Source organism: Bombina bombina, chromosome 5 (assembly GCF_027579735.1).
Source record: "Bombina bombina isolate aBomBom1 chromosome 5, aBomBom1.pri, whole genome shotgun sequence".
Classification (NCBI taxonomy): domain Eukaryota; kingdom Metazoa; phylum Chordata; class Amphibia; order Anura; family Bombinatoridae; genus Bombina; species Bombina bombina.
In genome coordinates, this window is record NC_069503.1 from 277,777,962 (window position 1) to 277,800,435 (window position 22,474).

Below are 22,474 nucleotides of genomic sequence, written 5' to 3' on the forward strand. Positions count from 1 at the left end.
GCATTGTCACTTCCTTGGAAGTATCATCCTGCCTATATCTTTCCGCCTCTAGTTCTTCTTCCAAGAGTAATCTCCAAGATTCTGAAGGAATGCTCGTTTTTTTCTGCTGGTGGCTCCAGCATGGTCTCACAGGTTTTGGTATACGGATCTTGTCCGCATGGCTTCTTGCAAACCGTGGACTCTTCCGTTAAGACCAGACCTTCTGTCACAAGGTCCTGTTTTACCATCAGGATCTCAAATCCTTAAATTTAAAGGTATGGAGATTGAACGCTTGATTCTTAGTCAAAGAGGTTTTTCTGACTCTGTGATTAATACTATGTTACAGGCTCGTAGATCTGTATCTAGGAAGATATATTATCGAGTCTGGAAGACTTACATTTCTTGGTGTCTTTCTCATCATTTTTCCTGGCATTCTTTTAGAATTCCGAGAATTTTTCAGTTTCTTCAGGATGGTTTGGATAAAGGTTTGTCTGCAAGTTCCTTGAAAGGACAAATCTCTGCTCTTTCTGTTCTTTTTCACAGAAGGATTGCTATTCTTCCTGATATTCATTGTTTTGTACAAGCTTTGGTTCGTATAAAACCTGTTATTAAGTCAATTTCTCCTCCTTGGAGTTTGAATTTGGTTCTGGGGGCTCTTCAAGCTCTTCCGTTTGAACCAATGCATTCACTGGACATTAAATTACTTTCTTGGAAAGTTTTGTTTTTCTTTTGGCCATCTCTTCTGCTAGAAGAGTTTCTGAATTATCTGCTCTTTCTTGTGAATCTCCTTTTCTGATTTTCCATCAGGATAAAGCGGTGTTGCGAACTTCTTTTACATTTTTACCTAAGGTTGTGAATTCTAACAACATTAGTAGAGAAATTGTGGTTCCTTCATTATGTCCTAATCCTAAGAATTCTAAGGAGAGATCATTGCATTCTTTGGATGTAGTTAGAGCTTTGAAATATTATGTTGAAGCTACTAAGAATTTCCGAAAGACTTCTAGTCTATTTGTTATCTTTTCCGGTTCTAGGAAAGGTCAGAAGGCCTCTGCCATTTCTTTGGCATCTTGGTTGAAATCTTTAATTCATCATGCTTATGTCGAGTCGGGTAAATCTCCGCCTCAAAGGATTACAGCTCATTCTACTTGGTCAGTTTCTACTTCCTGGGTGTTTAGGAATGAAGCTTCGATTGATCAGATTTGCAAAGCAGCAACTTGGTCTTCTTTGCATACTTTTACTAATTCTACCATTTTGATGTGTATTCTTCTTCTGAAGCAGTTTTTGGTAGAAAAATACTTCAGGCAGCTGTTTCAGTTTGATTCTTCTGCTTATAATTTCAGTTTTCTTCATTATAAGATTTAAACTTTATTTTGGGTGTGGATTATTTTTCAGCGGAATTGGCTGTCTTTATTTTATCCCTCCCTCTCTAGTGACTCTTGCGTGGAAGATCCACATCTTGGGTAGTCATTATCCCATACGTCACTAGCTCATGGACTCTTGCTAATTACATGAAAGAAAACATAATTTATGTAAGAACTTACCTGATAAATTCATTTCTTTCATATTAGCAAGAGTCCATGAGGCCCACCCTTTTTTGTGGTGGTTATGATTTTTTTGTATAAAGCACAATTATTCAAATTCCTTGTTTTTTATGCTTTCACACTTTTTTCTTATCACCCCACTTCTTGGCTATTCGTTAAACTGATTTGTGGGTGTGGTGAGGGGTGTATTTATAGGCATTTTGAGGTTTGGGAAACTTTGCCCCTCCTGGTAGGAATGTATATCCCATACATCACTAGCTCATGGACTCTTGCTAATATGAAAGAAATGAACTTATCAGGTAAGTTCTTACATAAATTATGTTATTTTTTATATATATATATATATATATATATATATATATATATATCTTCTTAGATGGTGCAAGTCTGCAGATAACAGATTGACTAAAAAGAGACTGACAAAAATTTCTGTAAACGCTCTCATAGTATATAGAGGTAAGAAAGATCCCAGCAGGTTTAGTTTTCAAGAAAGGATCCTGTTTTCCAAGATATTACACTAAGTGGTCCAGTGGAGGAAGAGAAAGAGGAAAGTATGGGTAGAAGATGAAGAGAGGGTGAAAAACAAGAAAAAGGGGAGAGTGTGCTATCTGTGTGTTCTGTCTTTTTAGTTCCTCACTCCCATAACCCCTGAGAATGATCCTCATGGTTGGATTCCTTGAGAATGAGGTCCAGAAAGCTCTCTCTCTCCAAATCAGAAAAGTACCACCTGTTATCTGTCCCAAATTTCCCAAATTTCACTATAAAAAAAACATTCTGTTATTGCTAACGTTTGCAGATTCTTCCATGACACTAATGAATTTAATTGCACAGAGAACTTGGATTTAAGCCAAAACAGAGTTTTAAATCAGTTGGTAACAATAGCCAAATTAGTAGGAAAAATAATAAAGATGTAGAAGAATCTAAATGCTAACAGTATGCCCCACTAGTAACATAGATCAGTCATTGTCAAATTCTGAATGTTTGTTACAAACGAGTGGCATGCAGAAACATTTGTCTCCAAAGAGAACCAATCAGTGGGTACCCACACCAGATATGCATCACTGACCCAACATAGATGCAATTTTGTCAGCATGCACTTTAACTCTGAAAACACAATGAAGCTTCAGAGGGACCCAATTCCACTGATGCAGGACCTTCAGTCTTTGGGGAAGCAGGACAGTTTAGCAGACATATATAATGTACTCAAAGTGTTTTTTTAAACTTGGGCATTCCATCTATAGCAAATTTCCCAAATCATTAAGGGCCAATTGGTAGCTTTATGGATCTTGCATGACCCCAGGAGTGACAGGATATTATTTAAAAATGCATTCTATTGAACATGTTACATTTGTAGATCAGGGGGCTGAAATATCAAGCTCTTGTGTTTCCGTACGAGCCTTAAGACCGGGGCTCCATAACTTGTCTGCCTGCTTGAGGCTGCGGACATAAAGCCGCCCGATCCTATATGATCGGGCTGATTGACACCCCCTCCTAGCGGCCAGTTGGCCATAAATCTGCAGGGGGCGGCATTGCACAAGCCATCCACACTTTAATAAATCGGCCCCCAGGTCTTGATCATCATGAATTGTGCATTATAGAGATCACTCTCATCTCAAATTCCCACAGTGCTCCATATCTATGGATGGAACAGTATAGAAGGCCTCTAATGGAGGGCCCTGGCAGTTAACCCATTCACAATGTCATGCTCTCCCAGAGGTTTAAGAGGTGTAAGATTATTTTGGCGGCATTTTTTCTGTCTAAAAGATATCACATATTCTTGGTTTTGTAGTTCTAAAAACTGTGAATTTGTGCCTGCAGAAATAACATGACTCTTATTTATAGCAATGTGATAAAATAAACATTCCAAGTTGAGAAATAGACCTTTAAGGGACACAAACTCAACATTTTTCTTTCGTGATTCAGATTGAGCATACAATTTTCATATTTCAGATATACTACTTTTATCAGATTTGCTTAATGTTCTTGGTATCCTTTGTTGAAGGAGAGTAAGGTTCTATTGGGAGCTAGGTCAACACTTTGGGTGAGTCAATAACAAGCAGCTAGCTCACATTAGTGCATTGCCTTTAGCCTACTTATTTATTTTCAACAATGGATATCAAAAGAACAAAGCAAATTCGATAAGATTAGTAATTTTGAAAGTTGTTTTAACATTGCATGTTCTATCTGAATCATTAAAGTTTAGTTTTGACTTTACCATCCATGTAATGCCATTACTTCCTTTCAAATCTATATACACAGAATCAACTCTTACTATGTTTAAAGAAGCTCAATGAACATAAGATTATTTAGAGTGAAAACGATCTGCACAAGGACCTAAGTGTGAGGATAATATTGTTTTAGTTAAATAAAGCTATTTAAATTGTTATTAATAAGTTAATTGTTATTTTTTCTCTCTACAATAAAGTACTTCAGAAAAGTTGATCAAATATGAACTGACTCAAAAACATTTAATTCAAAATCAGAAAAGTAATGTAGCTAACAATGACAAGAATTGTTTATAGAAATCAAGTAGAGACCCATCAGGATCTAGGGCTTTATGGGCCTATTGATCTTTCATAACAGAAAGAACCTTCTCAAGGGTAATACAGTGGGAGAGGAGGTCTGTTTTGTTCTGTTGAATTGTAGGAAGGTAAAGAGAGTGAAGAAATTATGTACTGTACATCACTAAGGTCAGTTGTGAGGACCTTAAATTATAAAGTGAGTGGTGATAGTTTGAAGCAATTTACTCTCACACTCTTGCTGATGTTGGAGATGCACCTGTAGTTCATAAAATAGTCTGTATCAAAACATATTAACCATTTAAAATGTTTGAGGAGCATGACTTCTTGGAGGAAGGGTGGATATTGAGCATAAGCGTTTTATGGGAGAGACCTCGTATTTATTAATACATCTTTATTAATCCCATGGTGTTCAACAATGGACCTGGAAGCCTTGATGACATCTACTTCTGAACCTTAAAAAGAACTATCCCTCTGTAATATCACATTAAAGGGACACTGTACCCAATTTTTTTCTTTCATGATTCAGATAGAGCATGCAATTTTAAGCAACTTTCTAATTTACTCCTATTATTAATTTTTCTTCATTCTTTTTCTTTCTTTATTTGAAAAAGAGGCATCTAAGCTAAGGAGCCAGCCAATGTTTTGTTCAGACCCTGGATAGCACTTGTTTATTGGTGCTGTCCAATCAGCAAGGACAACCCAGGTTGTGAACCAAAAATGGGCTGGCTTCTAAACTTACATTCTTGCTTTTCAAATAAAGATAGCAAGAGAATGAAGAAAAATTGATAATAGGAGTAAATTGGGTTCAGTGTCCCTTTAAAGAACTTTTTTATTTTGACTATTATTTCAGTTAGATAGGCAGCTGAGCTACAGGAATAATCCTGTAATGCCCCATTTGTGGTTTCCTGTTGACATAAGGTAGTTCTTTAACCAACTCCTCAACACCTAGTAGTATGACCTTTTCTTTCATATTATTGGCAAGAGTCCATGAGCTAGTGATGTATGGGACATACAATCCTACCAGGAGGAGCAAATTTTCCCAAACCTAAAAATGTTTATAAATACACCCCTCACCACACCCACAATTCAGTTTTACAAACTTTGCCTCCTATGGAGGTGGTGAAGTAAGTTTGTGCTTGCTTTTTTATGATTTCTTCTGTAATAAGTGCTTCTAAGCATTCTGAAAGCCCAATTCCTCTCAGAGTACAGTGTTTGTTAGAGGGATGTGAGGAGAGTATCGCCTATTTTATTTTATGGTTTTCCTCGCTGGAAATCTCTTCAAGGGTTGTCTGTTATCGGTCATAGGTATTCATCTCCTACCTCCCTTTTCAGATCGACGATATACTCTTATATACAATTACCTCTGCTGATAGCTTTCATTACTGGTTTGGCTATCTGCTATATGTGGATGGGTGTCTTTCGGTAAGTATGTATCATTATTTAAGACACTCTCAGCTATGGTTTGGCACTTTATGTATTAATATAAAGTTTTAAATATATGTATTTTACTTATATTTGCCATGAGTAAGGTCTATGTATATTTCCCTTTGCAGTCCAGCAGTTTTGTTATGGGAATCATGTTTTAGGAAGTTTTTCTTACCTGGGGTATAGTCTTTTTTTCAATTTGACTTATTTTTTTCTTGGGCCCGCGAGGGCTCAAAATGCTGTTACTTATTGCATCATTCTTGCTGTGAGAAATTTTTGGGGCACGAATGTGCATCTGTCATGACGCAAGTTCGTCATTTCCTGCATCTTAGTTGATACTAGGTTGTTGGTGCGAAATTGTGTTTGTTATGACGCGAGTTGCATCATTTCCGGATGTTTGTTGGCACCAAAAAATTTCTCAACTTCCTTTTGTGTCGTGCGTCATACTTGGCGCCAAAAAATTTAGTTTTATTTTACATCGCTTCCTATATGATCTTTGCCTTCTTTATGCTCAGAGGGCTATGCTATTTGCTTTTGTTTTCCAATTTTAGCTTTTGCATTTTTTTCCCCATTCCTGAAACTGCTATATGTGGAAATAAGATATTTCTGTTTAATGTTATTTTTTCTTTTTTTACATTTTAAAAGATGTCTCATTCTGATCCTATCACAGAAGCTGCTGTAGGAACCATGCTGCATGAACACAGTTCTACCTAAGCTAAGTGTATCTGTTATAAGATAGTGGAGATTATAGCTCCAGCTGTAGTATGTAACAGTTGTCATGATAAGCTTTGAATGCAGAAAAGGTTTCTATTAGTGCTAGTACAGTATCTGTTTTTTCTTCAACATCTAAAGTCTATGATATCCCTTTTGATATGAAAAAATATATTGCTGAAGCGATACAGAAGGCTATGGCTGCTATACCACCTTCAAATAAACATAAAAGGTCTTTTAAAACTTTTCATAATACTGATGAAATTTGTAATGACCAGCAACATACTGATATATCCTCCTCTGATGAGGATCTCTCTGACTCAGAAGATCCTATTTCAGACATTGACACTGATAAATCATCTTATCTTTTTAAGATTGAGTATATTTGTTCTTGGTTAAAAGAAGTGTTAATAACTTTGGATATTGAGGAGTCTAGTCCTCTTGATAATAAATCCAGTAAAAGTTTAAATTCTGTCTATAAACCTGCTGTGTCTACTCCTGAGGTTTTTCATGTTCCTGATGCTATTTCTGATGCGATTGCTAAGGAATAGTTTAAGCCTGGTACTGCTTTTGTTCCTTCTCCAAGGTTTAAAAAGTTGTATCATTTGCCAGTAGCTAAATTAGAGTTTTGGGAAAAAATCCCTAAGGTTGATGGGGCTATTTCTACTCTTGTTAAACGTACTACTGTTCCTATGGAAGATAGTACCTCTTTTAAGGATCCTTTAGATAGGAAGATTGAATCTTATCTAAGGAAAGCTTATTTGAATTCTGGCTATATGCTCAGACCTGCCATTTCTATGACTGATGTTGCTGCAGCATCAACTTTTTGGTTGGATAGCTTAGCACAACGGGAAAAAGACTCTGATTTGCATGGCATTGTTTGTTTCAACATGCTAATCATTTTATCTGTGATGCTATTTTTGATATCAAGATTAATGTTAAATCTATGTCTTTGGCTATTTTAGCTAGAAGAGCTTTATGGCTCAAATCATGGAATGCTGACATAGTATCTAAATCTAGGTTACTATCTATATCATTCCATGTTAATAATTTGTTTGGTTCCCAGTTGGATTCTATTATTTCCACTATTACTGGGGGGAAGGGAGTTTTTTTTGCCTCAGGATAAAAAGTCTAAAGGCAAATCTAAAGCTTCTAATCCGTTTTGTTCCTTTCATCAGAATAGAGAACAGAAAACCACTCCTTCCCCTAAAGACTCTGGCTCCAATTGGAAGCCATCCTTGAGTTGGAATAAATCCAAGCCTTACAAGAAACTAAAGCCAGCCCCCAAGACTGCATAAAGGTGCGGCCCTCAATCTTGTTCTGCTGGTGGGGGGCAAATTGAAATTATTTCAAGACGTATGGACAGGTTCCATTCAGAATAATTGGATTCAGAATATTGTCTCTCAGGGGAATCAAATAGGCTTCTGAATAAGATCTCCTGTGAGAAGATTTTTTCTTTCTCACGTTTCAACAACTCCTGTGAAAGCTCAGACTTATCTGAAGTGTGTTTCATATCTGGAGCTTTCAGGAGTGATTGTACCAGTTCCAATTCTGGAACAGGGTCTGGGTTTTTATTCAAATCTATTCATTGTCCTGAAGAAGGAAAATTTTTCAGACCAGTTCTGGATCTGAAGTTTTTTTAATCATTTTATAAGAGTCCCAACTTTCAAGATGGTGACTATAAGGACTATTCTGCCTTTTGTTCAGCAAGGTCATTACATGTCCTCTATAGACTTACAGGATGCATATCTTCATATTCCGATTCATCCAGACCAATATCGGTTTCTGAGATTCTCTTTTCTAGACAAGCATTACCAGTTTGTTGCTCTTCCATTTGGCCTAGCAACAGCTCCAAGAATCTTTTCGAAGGTTCTCGGTGCCCTTCTATCTGTAATCAGATAGCAGGGTATTTCGTTGTTTCCTTATTTGGACAATATCTTGGTACTGGCTTAGTCTTTTCATTTAGCAGAATCTCACACAAATCAAGTTGTGTTGTTTCTTCAAAGACATAGTTGGAGGATCAATTTACCAAAGAGTTCCTTGATTCCTCAGACAAGGATCACCTTTTTAGGTTTCCAGATAGATTCAGTGTTCATGACTCTGTCTTTAACAGACAAGAGACAAATGAAATTGGTTTCTGCCTGTCAAAATCTTCAGTCTCGATCATTCCCTTCAGTTGCTATGTGCATGGAAGTTTTAGGTCTCATGATGACTTCAGCATCAGACGCGATCATGAGACCTCTGCTGATTTGCATGCTGAATCAATGGTGCAGGGATTAAACTCAGATATCACAGTTGATATACTTAAATCCCAACATTCAAATCTCTCTGTCCTGTTGGTTAGTCCATCATCGTATTATTCAAGTTGCCTATTTTGTTCGTCCTGCCTGGACTGTGATTTCAACAGATGCAAGGTTGGGGAGATGTCTGGGGGTCTCTGACAGCACAAGGAGTTTGGAATCCTCAAGAAGCAAGGTTACCAATCAATATTTTAGTGCTATTTTTAGGGCTCTTCAGACTTGGCCGCTATTAAAGAAAGAATTATTCATTCGTTTTCAGACAGACAATATCACAACTGTGGCATATGTCAATCATCAAGGGGGGACTCGCAGTCCTTTAGCGATGAAAAAAATATATCGGATACTTTCTTGGGTGGATTCCAACAAAATAGATCTGATCGCTTCCCATCTAAACAAGAAGCTTCCCAGGAACCTTTCCAGGTCCAGGGGTGCTCAGACGGAGATGGTGGATGTGTTAGCAGTTCCTTGGTTTTACCAACCTGCTTACATTTTTCCGCCTCTAGTTCTTCTCCAAGGGTGATCTCCAAGATCATATTGGCACAATCGCATGTGTTTCTAATAGCACCAGCATGTCCTCACAGGTTTTGGTATGCAGATCTTGTCCGGATGTCCAGTTGCCAACCTTGGCCACTACCCTTTAAGGGCGGACCTTCTGTCTCAAGGGCTGTTTTTCCATCAGGATCTCAAATCGTTAAATTTGAAGGTATGGAAATTGAATGCTTAGTACTTAGTCATAAAGGTTTCTCTGACTCAGTGATTAATACTATGCTACAGGCTCGTAAGTCTCTTTCAAAGATTTATTATCGGGTTTGGAAAACCTATATTTCATGTTTTTTTTTATCATAAATTTTCTTGGCATTCTCCTAGAATTTTACAGTTTCTTCAGGATGGTTTGGATAAAGGTTTGTCTGCAAGTACATTGAGGGGACAAATCTCTGCTCTTTCTGTTTTATTTCATAGAAAGATTGCTAAACTTCCTGATATTCACTGTTTTGTTCAGTCTTTTGTTTGTATCAAGCCTGTTAAACCAATCTCTCTTCCTTGGAGTCTTAATTTGGTTTTGAAGGCTTTGCAGGCTCCTCCTTTTGAGCCAATGCATTCTTTGGATATTAAACTACTTTCTAGGAAAGTGTTCTTTCTTTTGGCTCTCTCCATTCAGCTAGAAGAGTTTCTGAATTCTCTGCTCTCTCTTGTGAGTCTCCTTTTCTGATTTTCCATCACGATAAGGCTGTTTTGTGGACTTTGTTTAAATTTCTTCATAAGGTTGTGAATTCTAACAACATTAGTAGGGAAATTGTTGTTCCTTCCTTGTGTCCTAATCCCAAGAATACTATCAAAAGATCTTTGCATTCTTTGGACATTGTAAGAGCTTTGAAATATTATGTTGAAGCTACTAAAGATTTCAGGAAAACTTCTAGTGTATTTGTTGTTTCTTCTGGTCCTAGGAAAGGTCAGAAATCCTCTGCCATTTCTTTGGCATCTTGGTTAAAGCTTTTGATTCACAAGGCTTATGTAGAGGTGGGACAGTCTCCGCCTCAGAGAATTTCAGCTCATTCTACTAGATCAGACGCCACTTCTTGGGCTTTTAAGAATGAAGCTTTGGTTGATCAGATTTGCAAAGCAGCAACTTGGTCTTCTTTGCATACAGGTTACCATTTTGATGTATTTGCTTCGTATGAAGCAGTATTTGGTAGAAAAGTTCTTCAGGCAGCTGTTTCAGTTTGATTCTTCTGCTTATGATTTAAGTTTTTTTTGTGAAATTTATGTGAAAAAAGAAAGACTTATTTTTTTGTGGATTTAATTTTTTTCAGCGGAAATAGCTGTTTTTATTTTATCCCTCCCTTTCTAGTGACTCTTCTGTGGTTTCTTACATCTTGGGTATTTCTATCCCATATGTCACTAGCTAATGGACTCTTGCCCATTACATGAAAGAAAACATAATTTATTTAAGAACTTACTTGATAAATTAATTTCTTTCATATTGGCAAGAGTCCATGAGGTCCACCCTTTTTATGGTGGTTATGATATTTGTATAAAAAGCACAACTTTATTTCCAGTTCCTCTTTTTGTATGCTTTCTTACTCCTTATTGTATCACCCAACTACTTGGCTATTCGTTAAACTGAATTGTGGATGTGGTGAGGGGTGTATTTATAGGCATTTTGAGGTTTGGGAAACTTTGCCCCTCCTGGTAGGATTGTATATCCCATACGTCACTAGCTCATGGGCTCTTGCCAATATGAAAGAAATGAATTTATCAGGTAAGTTCTTAGATAAATTATTTTATATATATATATATATATATATATATATTATACATACACACAATTGCATAACAAGTATTTGATTAGTAAATTAGTTATAACTGATATAGAAGGTGCTCATATCACATCACAAAAAAATGGTGTTTCCCTACATTTACTCATCGTAGAAGTGGCCTAAAATATGGAATTAAAGACAAATTAACATGTAATTCTATTTATGTAGTCTCACCCTAATGTTTCAGTATAAAAGTGATAAAGGATAATGTGATGTTGGAGTGAGTTTATGCCATTTATAACAGTATAGCAACAGCAACAGAAACTAGCCAACATTCTGTCACATGTCTGTCTAAAATTAATGATTTGTTACAGCTATTGACTAAGTGATAAAAGCATAAAATTCATTATTTGTTACAGCTATTAGCCAAGTGAGGAGAAGCCCATCTTGCCAGTCCACACCCCAGCAGTACATGGGTCCTAAACTCAGCCTACTTCCGGCCTTTATAAAGCATGCTAATTGCACCTATGAGGGTAACCATGGCAGAGGACTGCACTCTCATCGTGGACTGGGTGCATATTCCTCAACCATGGCAGAAATATAAATATATATATATATATATATATATATATATATATATATATATATATATATATATATACATATATATATATATATATATATATATATATATATATATACACACAGTTCTGTGCAAAAGTCTTAGGCTACCACCACCTTTGTTGTTTTAGCAAAGTTTTAATGACCATACATGTTTATTTTCAGGTCTTTTTGTTAAGATACAAACAGAAAATACAGGAAATATGGAAAGTACACAAAATATAAAAAAACACACAATTTTCAGAATAAAATAGCTTCTTTAGGCAAAAGTCAGTATTTAGTGTGACCTCCCTTGGCTCTAAACACATCTTGAACTCTTTTGGGGAGACTATCCTGAATTTTCCAGGTGATCCCATACTGCCTCTATAATATTCAGGTCTGGACTCTGGGGAGGCCAGTCCATGACTGTTAGTGTTTTATCAGCTGTATTTCTCTCCAAATAGGAGTTCTCTGCATTAAAAGTGTGTTTGGGATCAGAAAAATAAAACCATTTCCAGAAGGAATGGCATCATGCATTAAAACCTGTCTGTACTTTTCAGCATTCATGATTCCATCAAATTGGACAATATCACTAATAGAACTGGACGGAAGGCAGCACCAAACCAGGACAGATCCTCCACCATGTTTCACTGAAGGCTGCAAGCACTCATTCTTCTATCACCCCATAATACTCTTTTCCACTGATCTTCATTCCAATCTTTGTTAGCTTTAACATATCTTAGCCTTTTCACCCTGTTCCCCTTTCCAAAAAGTGGTTTCTTGGCTGCTACCCTTCTACAAAGACCATTCCTGATCAAGCGTCTGTTGAAGGGTCAACTTGGCATCCAGATGAAGCTGCCAGATGCTGAGCAAAGTCCTTGCTGGACTACTTCTGGTCTCTCAAAGAAGAAACTCTGAGAGTTTCTCATCTTCTCATCAGATTTCGTCCTTTTCTTACCTTGACCTCTCCTGATTCTTCAAATTTCTTTATAACAGCTTGTATACCACATCTTGAGTATCCAGTTTGTTTGCTGATTTCCCTTTAAGAGCGACCTTGCTGATGCAAAAGTATGACTTTATGTCTGTCAAAATTCTGTGATCTTTGGCATTTTGAATGGAATGATGTGATTAAAAGTTTGTCTTATTAGAAAGCTTCCAATTAATTCAATTTACCTGTGTATGTAATGCTCAAGCACGTCTTGCACAAACCTGGTGTAATAGACCTTTTTAACAGCAGTCATTTTGACATGAAATAGTAGGACGAATACAGTTGTTAGCAATGAGGTGGTCCCACTAAATACTTGCCTACTTTAGCCTATAGAAGCAGTTTTTTCTGTTTTTTTTTTCTATTTTTTTTAATACTGCAAACAAATATCCTGTTTTTTTCTGGTTTTATTCTAATAAAGAGACTGAGAAATAATTATATATGGCCATTATACCATTTCTAAAAAAACAAATCTAATGGTGGCCTAATACTTTTACACAGATATATATATATATTACTTGCAGTGAAAATAGGAATTTCAATTAAATAAACATTTGCAGAATGACAGCAGGATGGAGAGTACAATAGTTTTAAAATATGTGCATAAAACAATTCTGTCTGGATTTATTAATCTATAATGACATACTGGGTTTGAAATGTTTATAGTCCTTATATTATTAATAGCTCATATTTAAAATAGTTTTACATAGTAAAGATTCATAAATTAATGATAGCTTGGGGAATTGTCTTCAGAACAAGCAATTAATGTATGCACACAGTCATTGTTAATTTATATATTGATATTAAAAAGGAATATGGAGCCCATTTATCACAGTTCTACTCCTATTTGACTGATAACAGCTTTTACTATAGATCTGTATTGTACCAATGCACATTTTAAACTTGGTTTAATTTATGTTGATAAACATGAGCAAAGGTTCAGAAGAAAATGTCAGAAGAGTTGTACATTTTGATATATTATTAATAAAAGAAAAGTCATTTTTCATGTTATAAATAAATATAAAAAAGATCTGTTTTAGCTTTGAAAAGTAATCTCTATTTTCAGCATAAACAAATAAACACAAATTCCCCATCAAATCAAATTTTTGATCTACAGAAGTAAAATTACCGGGGGCTCCTCATTTCATTAGATTTGAAGGGGAATGAAAAAACATGATTGTTGCATTTACTCCACAATAGCAACATTGGCCTCCATTTATGAAGTTGTGGATGCAGCTTTAGCGCTCCTTCGGTGCAGGCCCTACAGCCAATAGTTAAGAAGGAACGATCTTCAGACCATCATCAGACCGCTATTTATTAATCTCTCTGTCGGCTATGAGCTCTGTCAGCTATGAGTTTAAAATCACCCCGGATTTAGTCCAACCACAGTGATTGACAGCCCATTCTCTTGTGTTATAGAACCCAAGAGAGCATGTGGTGGCATTGTACGAGAAGCCACTTGTGCAATGATTAATGAGGGCTGCGTGATGTTACCTACTACTATTTGGGAACCTGTCCATCCACACATTAATACATGGGGGCCAATTTGTTTTGTTTTTTCAGCCACCAGATGAATGGTAACGATGTAGCACGCATGCACATAGTGCTGGTAATATATACAGCTATGTATATTGAGATACTTTATTTCACTGTAAATTCTTTTTCTAACATAGTGCTGCAGAATAACCGCTAATAATAATAGTTATCTCATTTTGTTAACTGTACTAGCTAATCATTGCATCATAACTTATTGCAATCTTTCATTTTTCAGCTTGCCGCTGAAATACTAGAAGGTCTCCTGGAAGAAGATGATGAAGTTATTCAAGTATGTTTTTCTTTTTAATATTTTTAATTTGAAGTTGGTAATTATAAAAGGGGAATTTAACACCTTTGTTTTTGTGTAAAGATTGTGCTTTGTCCTATGTTCCCTAGAGCAGTGTTTCTCAACTCCAGTCCTCAGGACCCTTAACAGGCCAGATTTTCATTATATCTTAACTAGAGCACAGGTGATATAATCATCTGAAGGGTGAGAGCAGGTTAGTAACCATGGTTACTGATCAACTGATTATTTCAGCTGTGCTCTAGTTAAGATAAAATAAATATCTGGCCTGTTAAGGGTCCTGAGGACTGGAGTTGAGAAACTGCCCTAGAGAATAAAAAACAACAACTAAGGGTCAGGTTACGAGTGGAGCACAAAATTGCGGTTTTGCAAGCGCAATATTTGCGCTCCACTTGTAATACCAACGCACACAATTGTGTGTTGGTTTTAGAGGTGAGCTTCCAATGGGTGCCTCGTTCTCATGCCATGAGACAGGGCAGAAAACCTAGCCAAGCGAAGGGGGTAAATCTGGCAGTGATGAGAAGCAAATTAAAAATATATATGTATATGAATATATATATTTATGTGTTTATATGTGTATATATGCATATTAACACATACATATATATGTATATAAGCATATTCATATATTTTAATAGTAATAACACAGTCCCCATAGACCACAATGTAAAGGCACTTTTCAGTGCCTTTTTTTTTTTCTAACACCCCCACACCCGCTCACTTTAACCCCCAAAAACTGCTTTCATTTCACAAGATGTAATTGTGACCTTTTAAGGGTCCTTAGGACTGGAGTTGAGAAACTGCCCAAGAGAATAAAAAACAACTAAAGGCCAGTTTACGAGTGGAGCACAAAATTGCGGTTTCGCAAGCACAATATTTGCGCTCCACTCGTAATACCAGCGCACACAATTGTGTGTTGGTTTTAGAGGTGAGCTTCCAATGGGTGCCTCGTTCTCATGCCATGAGACACGGCAGAAAACCTAGCGCAGCGAAGGGGGTAAATCGGGCAGTGATGAGAAGCAAATTAAAAATATATATGTATATGAATATATATATTTATGTGTTTATATGTGTATATATGCATATTAACACATACATATATATGTATATAAGCATATTCATATATTGTAATAGTAATAGCACAGTCCCCATAGACCACAATGTAAAGGCACTTTTCAGTGCCTTTTTTTTCTCTAACACCCCCACACCCGCTCACTTTAACCCCCAAAAACTGCTTTATGCAGTTAAAAAAATAAAAATAAAAAAAAATAAAGATGCTACAAACTGTTTTTATGCATAAGGAACATCACACTTTATTTTGGGGGCAATTGGGGGACATTTTTAAAATTAACCAGAGGTCTGACTTCTGGTTAATTTTCAGAGCGCTAATTGCTACCACGCGGTTGCAGTAGCATTAAAGGGACAGTACACTGTAAAATTGTTTTTCTATGAATGTATTTTCAATTACTTGTTATACTAGCTGCAGAGTATAAAATGTATGAGAAATTGCATTTTTCGGTTTATTTGTGTTTCTGAAGTAGCTGGTTTTGTGCTTTTAAACCACAGCCTATTACAATGGGGGTTGAGCTTCAGGTAATATCAGATCTCATTATGTTATCACTTCGTGTACACACACTTGCTTCCTTATCTTATATTTCTCTGGAAAACTAAAGCTCAATATTTAGAGAGAACAATGGAAAATTATCATTTTATTACTTAACTATCCTCCCCCCCACCATTGAGAGTATAATCTCTTCTGCTGGCTGTGTTTACTTAGGCTATTCAATAGAAAATACTCCAGTATAGAAACTTTCAGTATAGGTTGGGATACCACAGGCTAAATCAGCTATTTGAAAAGCCAAAATAGGGGTAAAGGAGCTACTTGTAAACAATTTAAAACACTCCAGCAGGTAAAAGGAATCATTGGGAACAATTTAAAGGGGAGACATTTTTTGAGTGAACTGTCCCTTTAACCATCCACTTGTAATGGCTGGTTATTTATTGTGCACCCATAAACTGTAAATTTTCCCGTTTACGGGCATACAATATTGCACTCCACTTTTAGTTTAGCCCTAATTGCTCAAAATGCAGCAAATTGCCTAAACCAGCTACTGATTTGCAGTATTTTCAATTCACAAAATGTAATTATGGCCTTTTAAGGAGTGTGGGACAAGTACATTTATTTTTTACATAAAAGCAAAAGGTGTTTAATTAGGGTGCTACTATTATCTATTACATTATAAAAAGGTATTCACTGTGTGTTATACCTCATGTCTTTCTTATGACAAAGACTAGCTGTTAGAACTGAAGGAATATATTTGGTGTTTATTACTATTTGACTGTTTTGTCTTATCATTGTGTAGATCAGCAATAGGAAATTTAATTAAAAAGATTGCATTTGCAGCCACCAAATTCACCAAAAACTGTTTTTCTTTCATAAGGTGGTGAGAATCCATGAGCCATTACTCCTGTGAGTCAATTCCTGACCACTAAGAGGAGGCAAATATACCCAACATTCTACAAACTTTTAATCCCTCTCACCTCTCTGCTATCCCAGTCTTAATTTTTGCCTTCACAGGAGTAGGTGTAGAATAGAGGTGATTATTTGTTGAAAGGCCTTCTCAGAGCTATGTGAGACACCTTTTCCCCCTCATACAGTCAGGAATACAAGACAGGGGAACATAGAGTAATGGGCAGTGACATGAAAACCACCTTATTGGTTTTAGTCACAAGCATGCCACAGGTGTTGCTGGGACTTGTCCCTAGCCTCCTCCTGTCAGGTCACGTTTGTACACCTCTGTGATATCCTCTGCAGTTGCTTACACAGCAATAGATGGGTTCGCTACTAGAAGCAGTATTATCTGTAGCTTAAACATGGTAGAGTGAGTGCATTATAAGTGAAGCAACATGTTCATAATGCACTCATACAAGTTTATGACGTACATCATAGCCAGGGGACACATTCATTTCAGACAGCACCAGCTAATGTATACAGCGGCACTGAATTCTTCCTGGGACAATTCCAACTGGGGAGCTTTTCTTCCAAATCTCACCCTCAAACGGAAAAGAGTGTTCCCTCTATTTTTTTTTTACAGCTGAGTGGACCTGCTGCTGCTCTGAGCAAAAATGTTTTACATGCCCTGGCAACTGAGCAGCACTTAATTTATATATATATATATATATATATATATATCAATATGCAATAAAAAAAACAGAATTTATGTTTACCTGATAAATTACTTTCTCCAACGGTGTGTCCGGTCCACGGCGTCATCCTTACTTGTGGGATATTCTCTTCCCCAACAGGAAATGGCAAAGAGCCCAGCAAAGCTGGTCACATGATCCCTCCTAGGCTCCGCCTTCCCCAGTCATTCGACCGACGTAAAGGAGGAATATTTGCATAGGAGAAATCATATGATACCGTGGTGACTGTAGTTAAAGAAAATAAATTATCAGACCTGATTAAAAAACCAGGGCGGGCCGTGGACCGGACACACCGTTGGAGAAAGTAATTTATCAGGTAAACATAAATTCTGTTTTCTCCAACATAGGTGTGTCCGGTCCACGGCGTCATCCTTACTTGTGGGAACCAATACCAAAGCTTTAGGACACGGATGAAGGGAGGGAGCAAATCAGGTCACCTAGATGGAAGGCACCACGGCTTGCAAAACCTTTCTCCCAAAAATAGCCTCAGAAGAAGCAAAAGTATCAAACTTGTAAAATTTAGTAAAAGTGTGCAGTGAAGACCAAGTCGCTGCCTTACATATCTGATCAACAGAAGCCTCGTTCTTGAAGGCCCATGTGGAAGCCACAGCCCTAGTGGAATGAGCTGTGATTCTTTCAGGAGGCTGCCGTCCGGCAGTCTCATAAGCCAATCTGATGATGCTTTTAATCCAAAAAGAGAGAGAGGTAGAAGTTGCTTTTTGACCTCTCCTTTTACCAGAATAAACAACAAACAAGGAAGATGTTTGTCTAAAATCCTTTGTAGCATCTAAATAGAATTTTAGAGCACGAACAACATCCAAATTGTGCAACAAACGTTCCTTCTTTGAAACTGGATTCGGACACAAAGAAGGCACGACTATCTCCTGGTTAATGTTTTTGTTAGAAACAACTTTCGGAAGAAAACCAGGTTTAGTACGTAAAACCACCTTATCTGCATGGAACACCAGATAAGGAGGAGAACACTGCAGAGCAGATAATTCTGAAACTCTTCTAGCAGAAGAAATTGCAACCAAAAACAAAACTTTCCAAGATAATAACTTAATATCAACGGAATGTAAGGGTTCAAACGGAACCCCCTGAAGAACTGAAAGAACTAAATTGAGACTCCAAGGAGGAGTCAAAGGTTTGTAAACAGGCTTGATTCTAACCAGAGCCTGAACAAAGGCTTGAACATCTGGCACAGCTGCCAGCTTTTTGTGAAGTAACACAGACAAGGCAGAAATCTGTCCCTTCAAGGAACTAGCAGATAATCCTTTCTCCAAACCTTCTTGAAGAAAGGATAGAATCTTAGGAATTTTTACCTTGTCCCAAGGGAATCCTTTAGATTCACACCAACAGATATATTTTTTCCATATTTTGTGGTAAATTTTTCTAGTTACAGGCTTTCTGGCCTGAACAAGAGTATCAATGACAGAATCTGAGAACCCTCGCTTTGATAAGATCAAGCGTTCAATCTCCAAGCAGTCAGTTGGAGTGAGACCAGATTCGGATGTTCGAACGGACCTTGAACAAGAAGGTCTCGTCTCAAAGGTAGCTTCCATGGTGGAGCCGATGACATATTCACCAGGTCTGCATACCAAGTCCTGCGTGGCCACGCAGGAGCTATCAAGATCACCGATGCTCTCTCCTGATTGATCCTGGCTACCAGCCTGGGGATGAGAGGAAACGGCGGGAATACATAAGCTAGTTTGAAGGTCCAAGGTGCTACTAGTGCATCTACTAGAGTCGCCTTGGGATCCCTGGATCTGGACCCGTAGCAAGGAACCTTGAAGTTCTGACGAGAGGCCATCAGATCCATGTCTGGAATGCCCCACAATTGAGTAATTTGGGCAAAGATTTCCGGATGGAGTTCCCACTCCCCCGGATGAAATGTCTGACGACTCAGAAAATCCGCTTCCCAATTTTCCACTCCTGGGATGTGGATTGCAGACAAGTGGCAGGAGTGAGTCTCCGCCCATTGAATGATTTTGGTCACTTCTTCCATCGCCAGGGAACTCCTTGTTCCCCCCTGATGGTTGATGTACGCAACAGTCGTCATGTTGTCTGATTGAAACCGTATGAACTTGGCCTTTGCTAGCTGAGGCCAAGCCTTGAGAGCATTGAATATCGCTCTCAGTTCCAGAATATTTATCGGTAGAAGAGATTCTTCCCGAGACCAAAGACCCTGAGCTTTCAGGGGTCCCCAGACCGCGCCCCAGCCCACCAGACTGGCGTCGGTCGTGACAATGACCCACTCTGGTCTGCGGAAGCTCATCCCCTGTGACAGGTTGTCCAGGGACAGCCACCAACGGAGTGAATCTCTGGTCCTCTGATTTACTTGTATCGTCAGAGACAAGTCTGTATAGTCCCCATTCCACTGACTGAGCATGCACAGTTGTAAAGGTCTTAGATGAATTCGCGCAAAAGGAACTATGTCCATTGCCGCTACCATCAAACCTATTACTTCCATGCACTGCGCTATGGAAGGAAGAGGAACAGAATGAAGTATTTGACAAGAGTTTAGAAGTTTTGATTTTCTGGCCTCTGTCAGAAAAATCCTCATTTCTAAGGAGTCTATTATTGTTCCCAAGAAGGGAACCCTTGTTGACGGAGATAGAGAACTTTTTTCTACGTTCACTTTCCACCCGTGAGATCTGAGAAAGGCCAGGACAATGTCCGTGTGAGCCTTTGCTTGAGGAAGGGACGACGCTTGAATCAGAATGTCGTCCAAGTAAGGTACTACTGCAATGCCCCTTGGTCTTAGCACCGCTAGAAGGGACCCTAGTACCTTTGTGAAAATCCTTGGAGCAGTGGCTAATCCGAACGGAAGTGCCACAAACTGGTAATGCTTGTCCAGGAATGCGAACCTTAGGAACCGATGATGTTCCTTGTGGATAGGAATATGTAGATACGCATCCTTTAAATCCACCGTGGTCATGAATTGACCTTCCTGGATGGAAGGAAGAATTGTTTGAATGGTTTCCATTTTGAACGATGGAACCTTGAGAAACTTGTTTAGGATCTTGAGATCTAAGATTGGTCTGAATGTTCCCTCTTTTTTGGGAACTACGAACAGATTGGAGTAGAACCCCATCCCTTGTTCTCCTAATGGAACAGGATGAATCACTCCCATTTTTAACAGGTCTTCTACACAATGTAAGAATGCCTGTTTTTTTATGTGGTCTGAAGACAATTGAGACCTGTGGAACCTCCCCCTTGGGGGAAGGCCCTTGAATTCCAGAAGATAACCTTGGGAGACTATTTCTAGTGCCCAAGGATCCAGAACATCTCTTGCCCAAGCCTGAGCGAAGAGAGAGAGTCTGCCCCCCACCAGATCCGGTATCGGATCGGGGGCCAACATCTCATGCTGTCTTGGTAGCAGTGGCAGGTTTCTTGGCCTGCTTTCCTTTGTTCCAGCCTTGCATTGGTCTCCAGGCTGGCTTGGCTTGAGAAGTATTACCCTCTTGCTTAGAGGACGTAGCACTTGTGGCTGGTCCGTTTCTGCGAAAGGGACGAAAATTAGGTTTATTTTTGGCCTTGAAAGACCTATCCTGAGGAAGGGCGTGGTCCTTGCCCCCAGTGATATCAGAGATAATCTCTTTCAAGTCAGGGCCAAACAGCGTTTTCCCCTTGAAAGGAATGTTAAGCAATTTGTTCTTGGAAGACGCATCCGCTGACCAAGATTTTAACCAAAGCGCTCTGCGCGCCACAATAGCAAAACCAGAATTTTTCGCCGCTAACCTAGCCAATTGCAAAGTGGCGTCTAGGGTGAAAGAATTAGCCAATTTGAGAGCATGAATTCTGTCCATAATCTCCTCATAAGAAGAAGAATTATTATTGAGCGCCTTTTCTAGCTCATCGAACCAGAAACACGCTGCTGTAGTGACAGGAACAATGCATGAAATTGGTTGTAGAAGGTAACCTTGCTGAACAAACATCTTTTTAAGCAAACCTTCTAATTTTTTATCCATAGGATCTTTGAAAGCACAACTATCTTCTATGGGTATAGTGGTGCGTTTGTTTAGAGTAGAAACCGCCCCCTCGACCTTGGGGACTGTCTGCCATAAGTCCTTTCTGGGGTCGACCATAGGAAACAATTTTTTAAATATGGGGGGAGGGACGAAAGGTATACCGGGCCTTTCCCATTCTTTATTTACAATGTCCGCCACCCGCTTGGGTATAGGAAAAGCTTCGGGGGGCCCCGGGACCTCTAGGAACTTGTCCATTTTACATAGTTTCTCTGGAATGACCAAATTCTCACAATCATCCAGAGTTGATAACACCTCCTTAAGCAGAGCGCGGAGATGTTCCAATTTAAATTTAAATGTAATCACATCAGGTTCAGCTTGTTGAGAAATTTTCCCTGAATCTGAAATTTCTCCCTCAGACAAAACCTCCCTGGCCCCCTCAGACTGGTGTAGGGGCCCTTCAGAACCAATATCATCAGCGTCCTCATGCTCTTCAGTATTTTCTAAAACAGAGCAGTCGCGCTTTCGCTGATAAGTGGGCATTTTGGCTAAAATGTTTTTGATAGAATTATCCATTACAGCCGTTAATTGTTGCATAGTAAGGAGTATTGGCGCGCTAGATGTACTAGGGGCCTCCTGTGTGGGCAAGACTGGTGTAGACGAAGGAGGGGATGATGCAGTACCATGCTTACTCCCCTCACTTGAGGAATCATCTTGGGCATCATTTTCTCTAAATTTTGTGTCACATAAATCACATCTATTTAAATGAGAAGGAACCTTGGCTTCCCCACATTCAGAACACAGTCTATCTGGTAGTTCAGACATGTTAAACAGGCAAAAACTTGATAACAAAGTACAAAAAAACGTTTTAAAATAAACCGTTACTGTCACTTTAAATTTTAAACTGAACACACTTTATTACTGCAATTGCGAAAAAGTATGAAGGAATTGTTCAAAATTCACCAAAATTTCACCACAGTGTCTTAAAGCCTCAAAAGTATTGCACACCAAATTTGGAAGCTTTAACCCTTAAAATAACGGAACCGGAGCCGTTTTTATATTTAACCCCTTTACAGTCCCTGGTATCTGCTTTGCTGAGACCCAACCAAGCCCAAAGGGGAATACGATACCAAATGACGCC

At 38.3% G+C, this 22,474-nt stretch overlaps 1 protein-coding gene across 1 annotated transcript in view; it reads left to right on the top strand.

The window, feature by feature from the left end:
* The window catches only part of LOC128660260 (uncharacterized), a 1,245,247-nt gene that overhangs the window by 954,987 nt on the left and 267,786 nt on the right, over window positions 1-22,474 (top strand). The window contains exon 9 of the mRNA XM_053714016.1: window positions 14,093-14,146. Within this exon, the coding sequence (XP_053569991.1) occupies window positions 14,093-14,146 (54 nt within the window). The remainder of the gene's footprint in view (window positions 1-14,092; window positions 14,147-22,474) is intronic.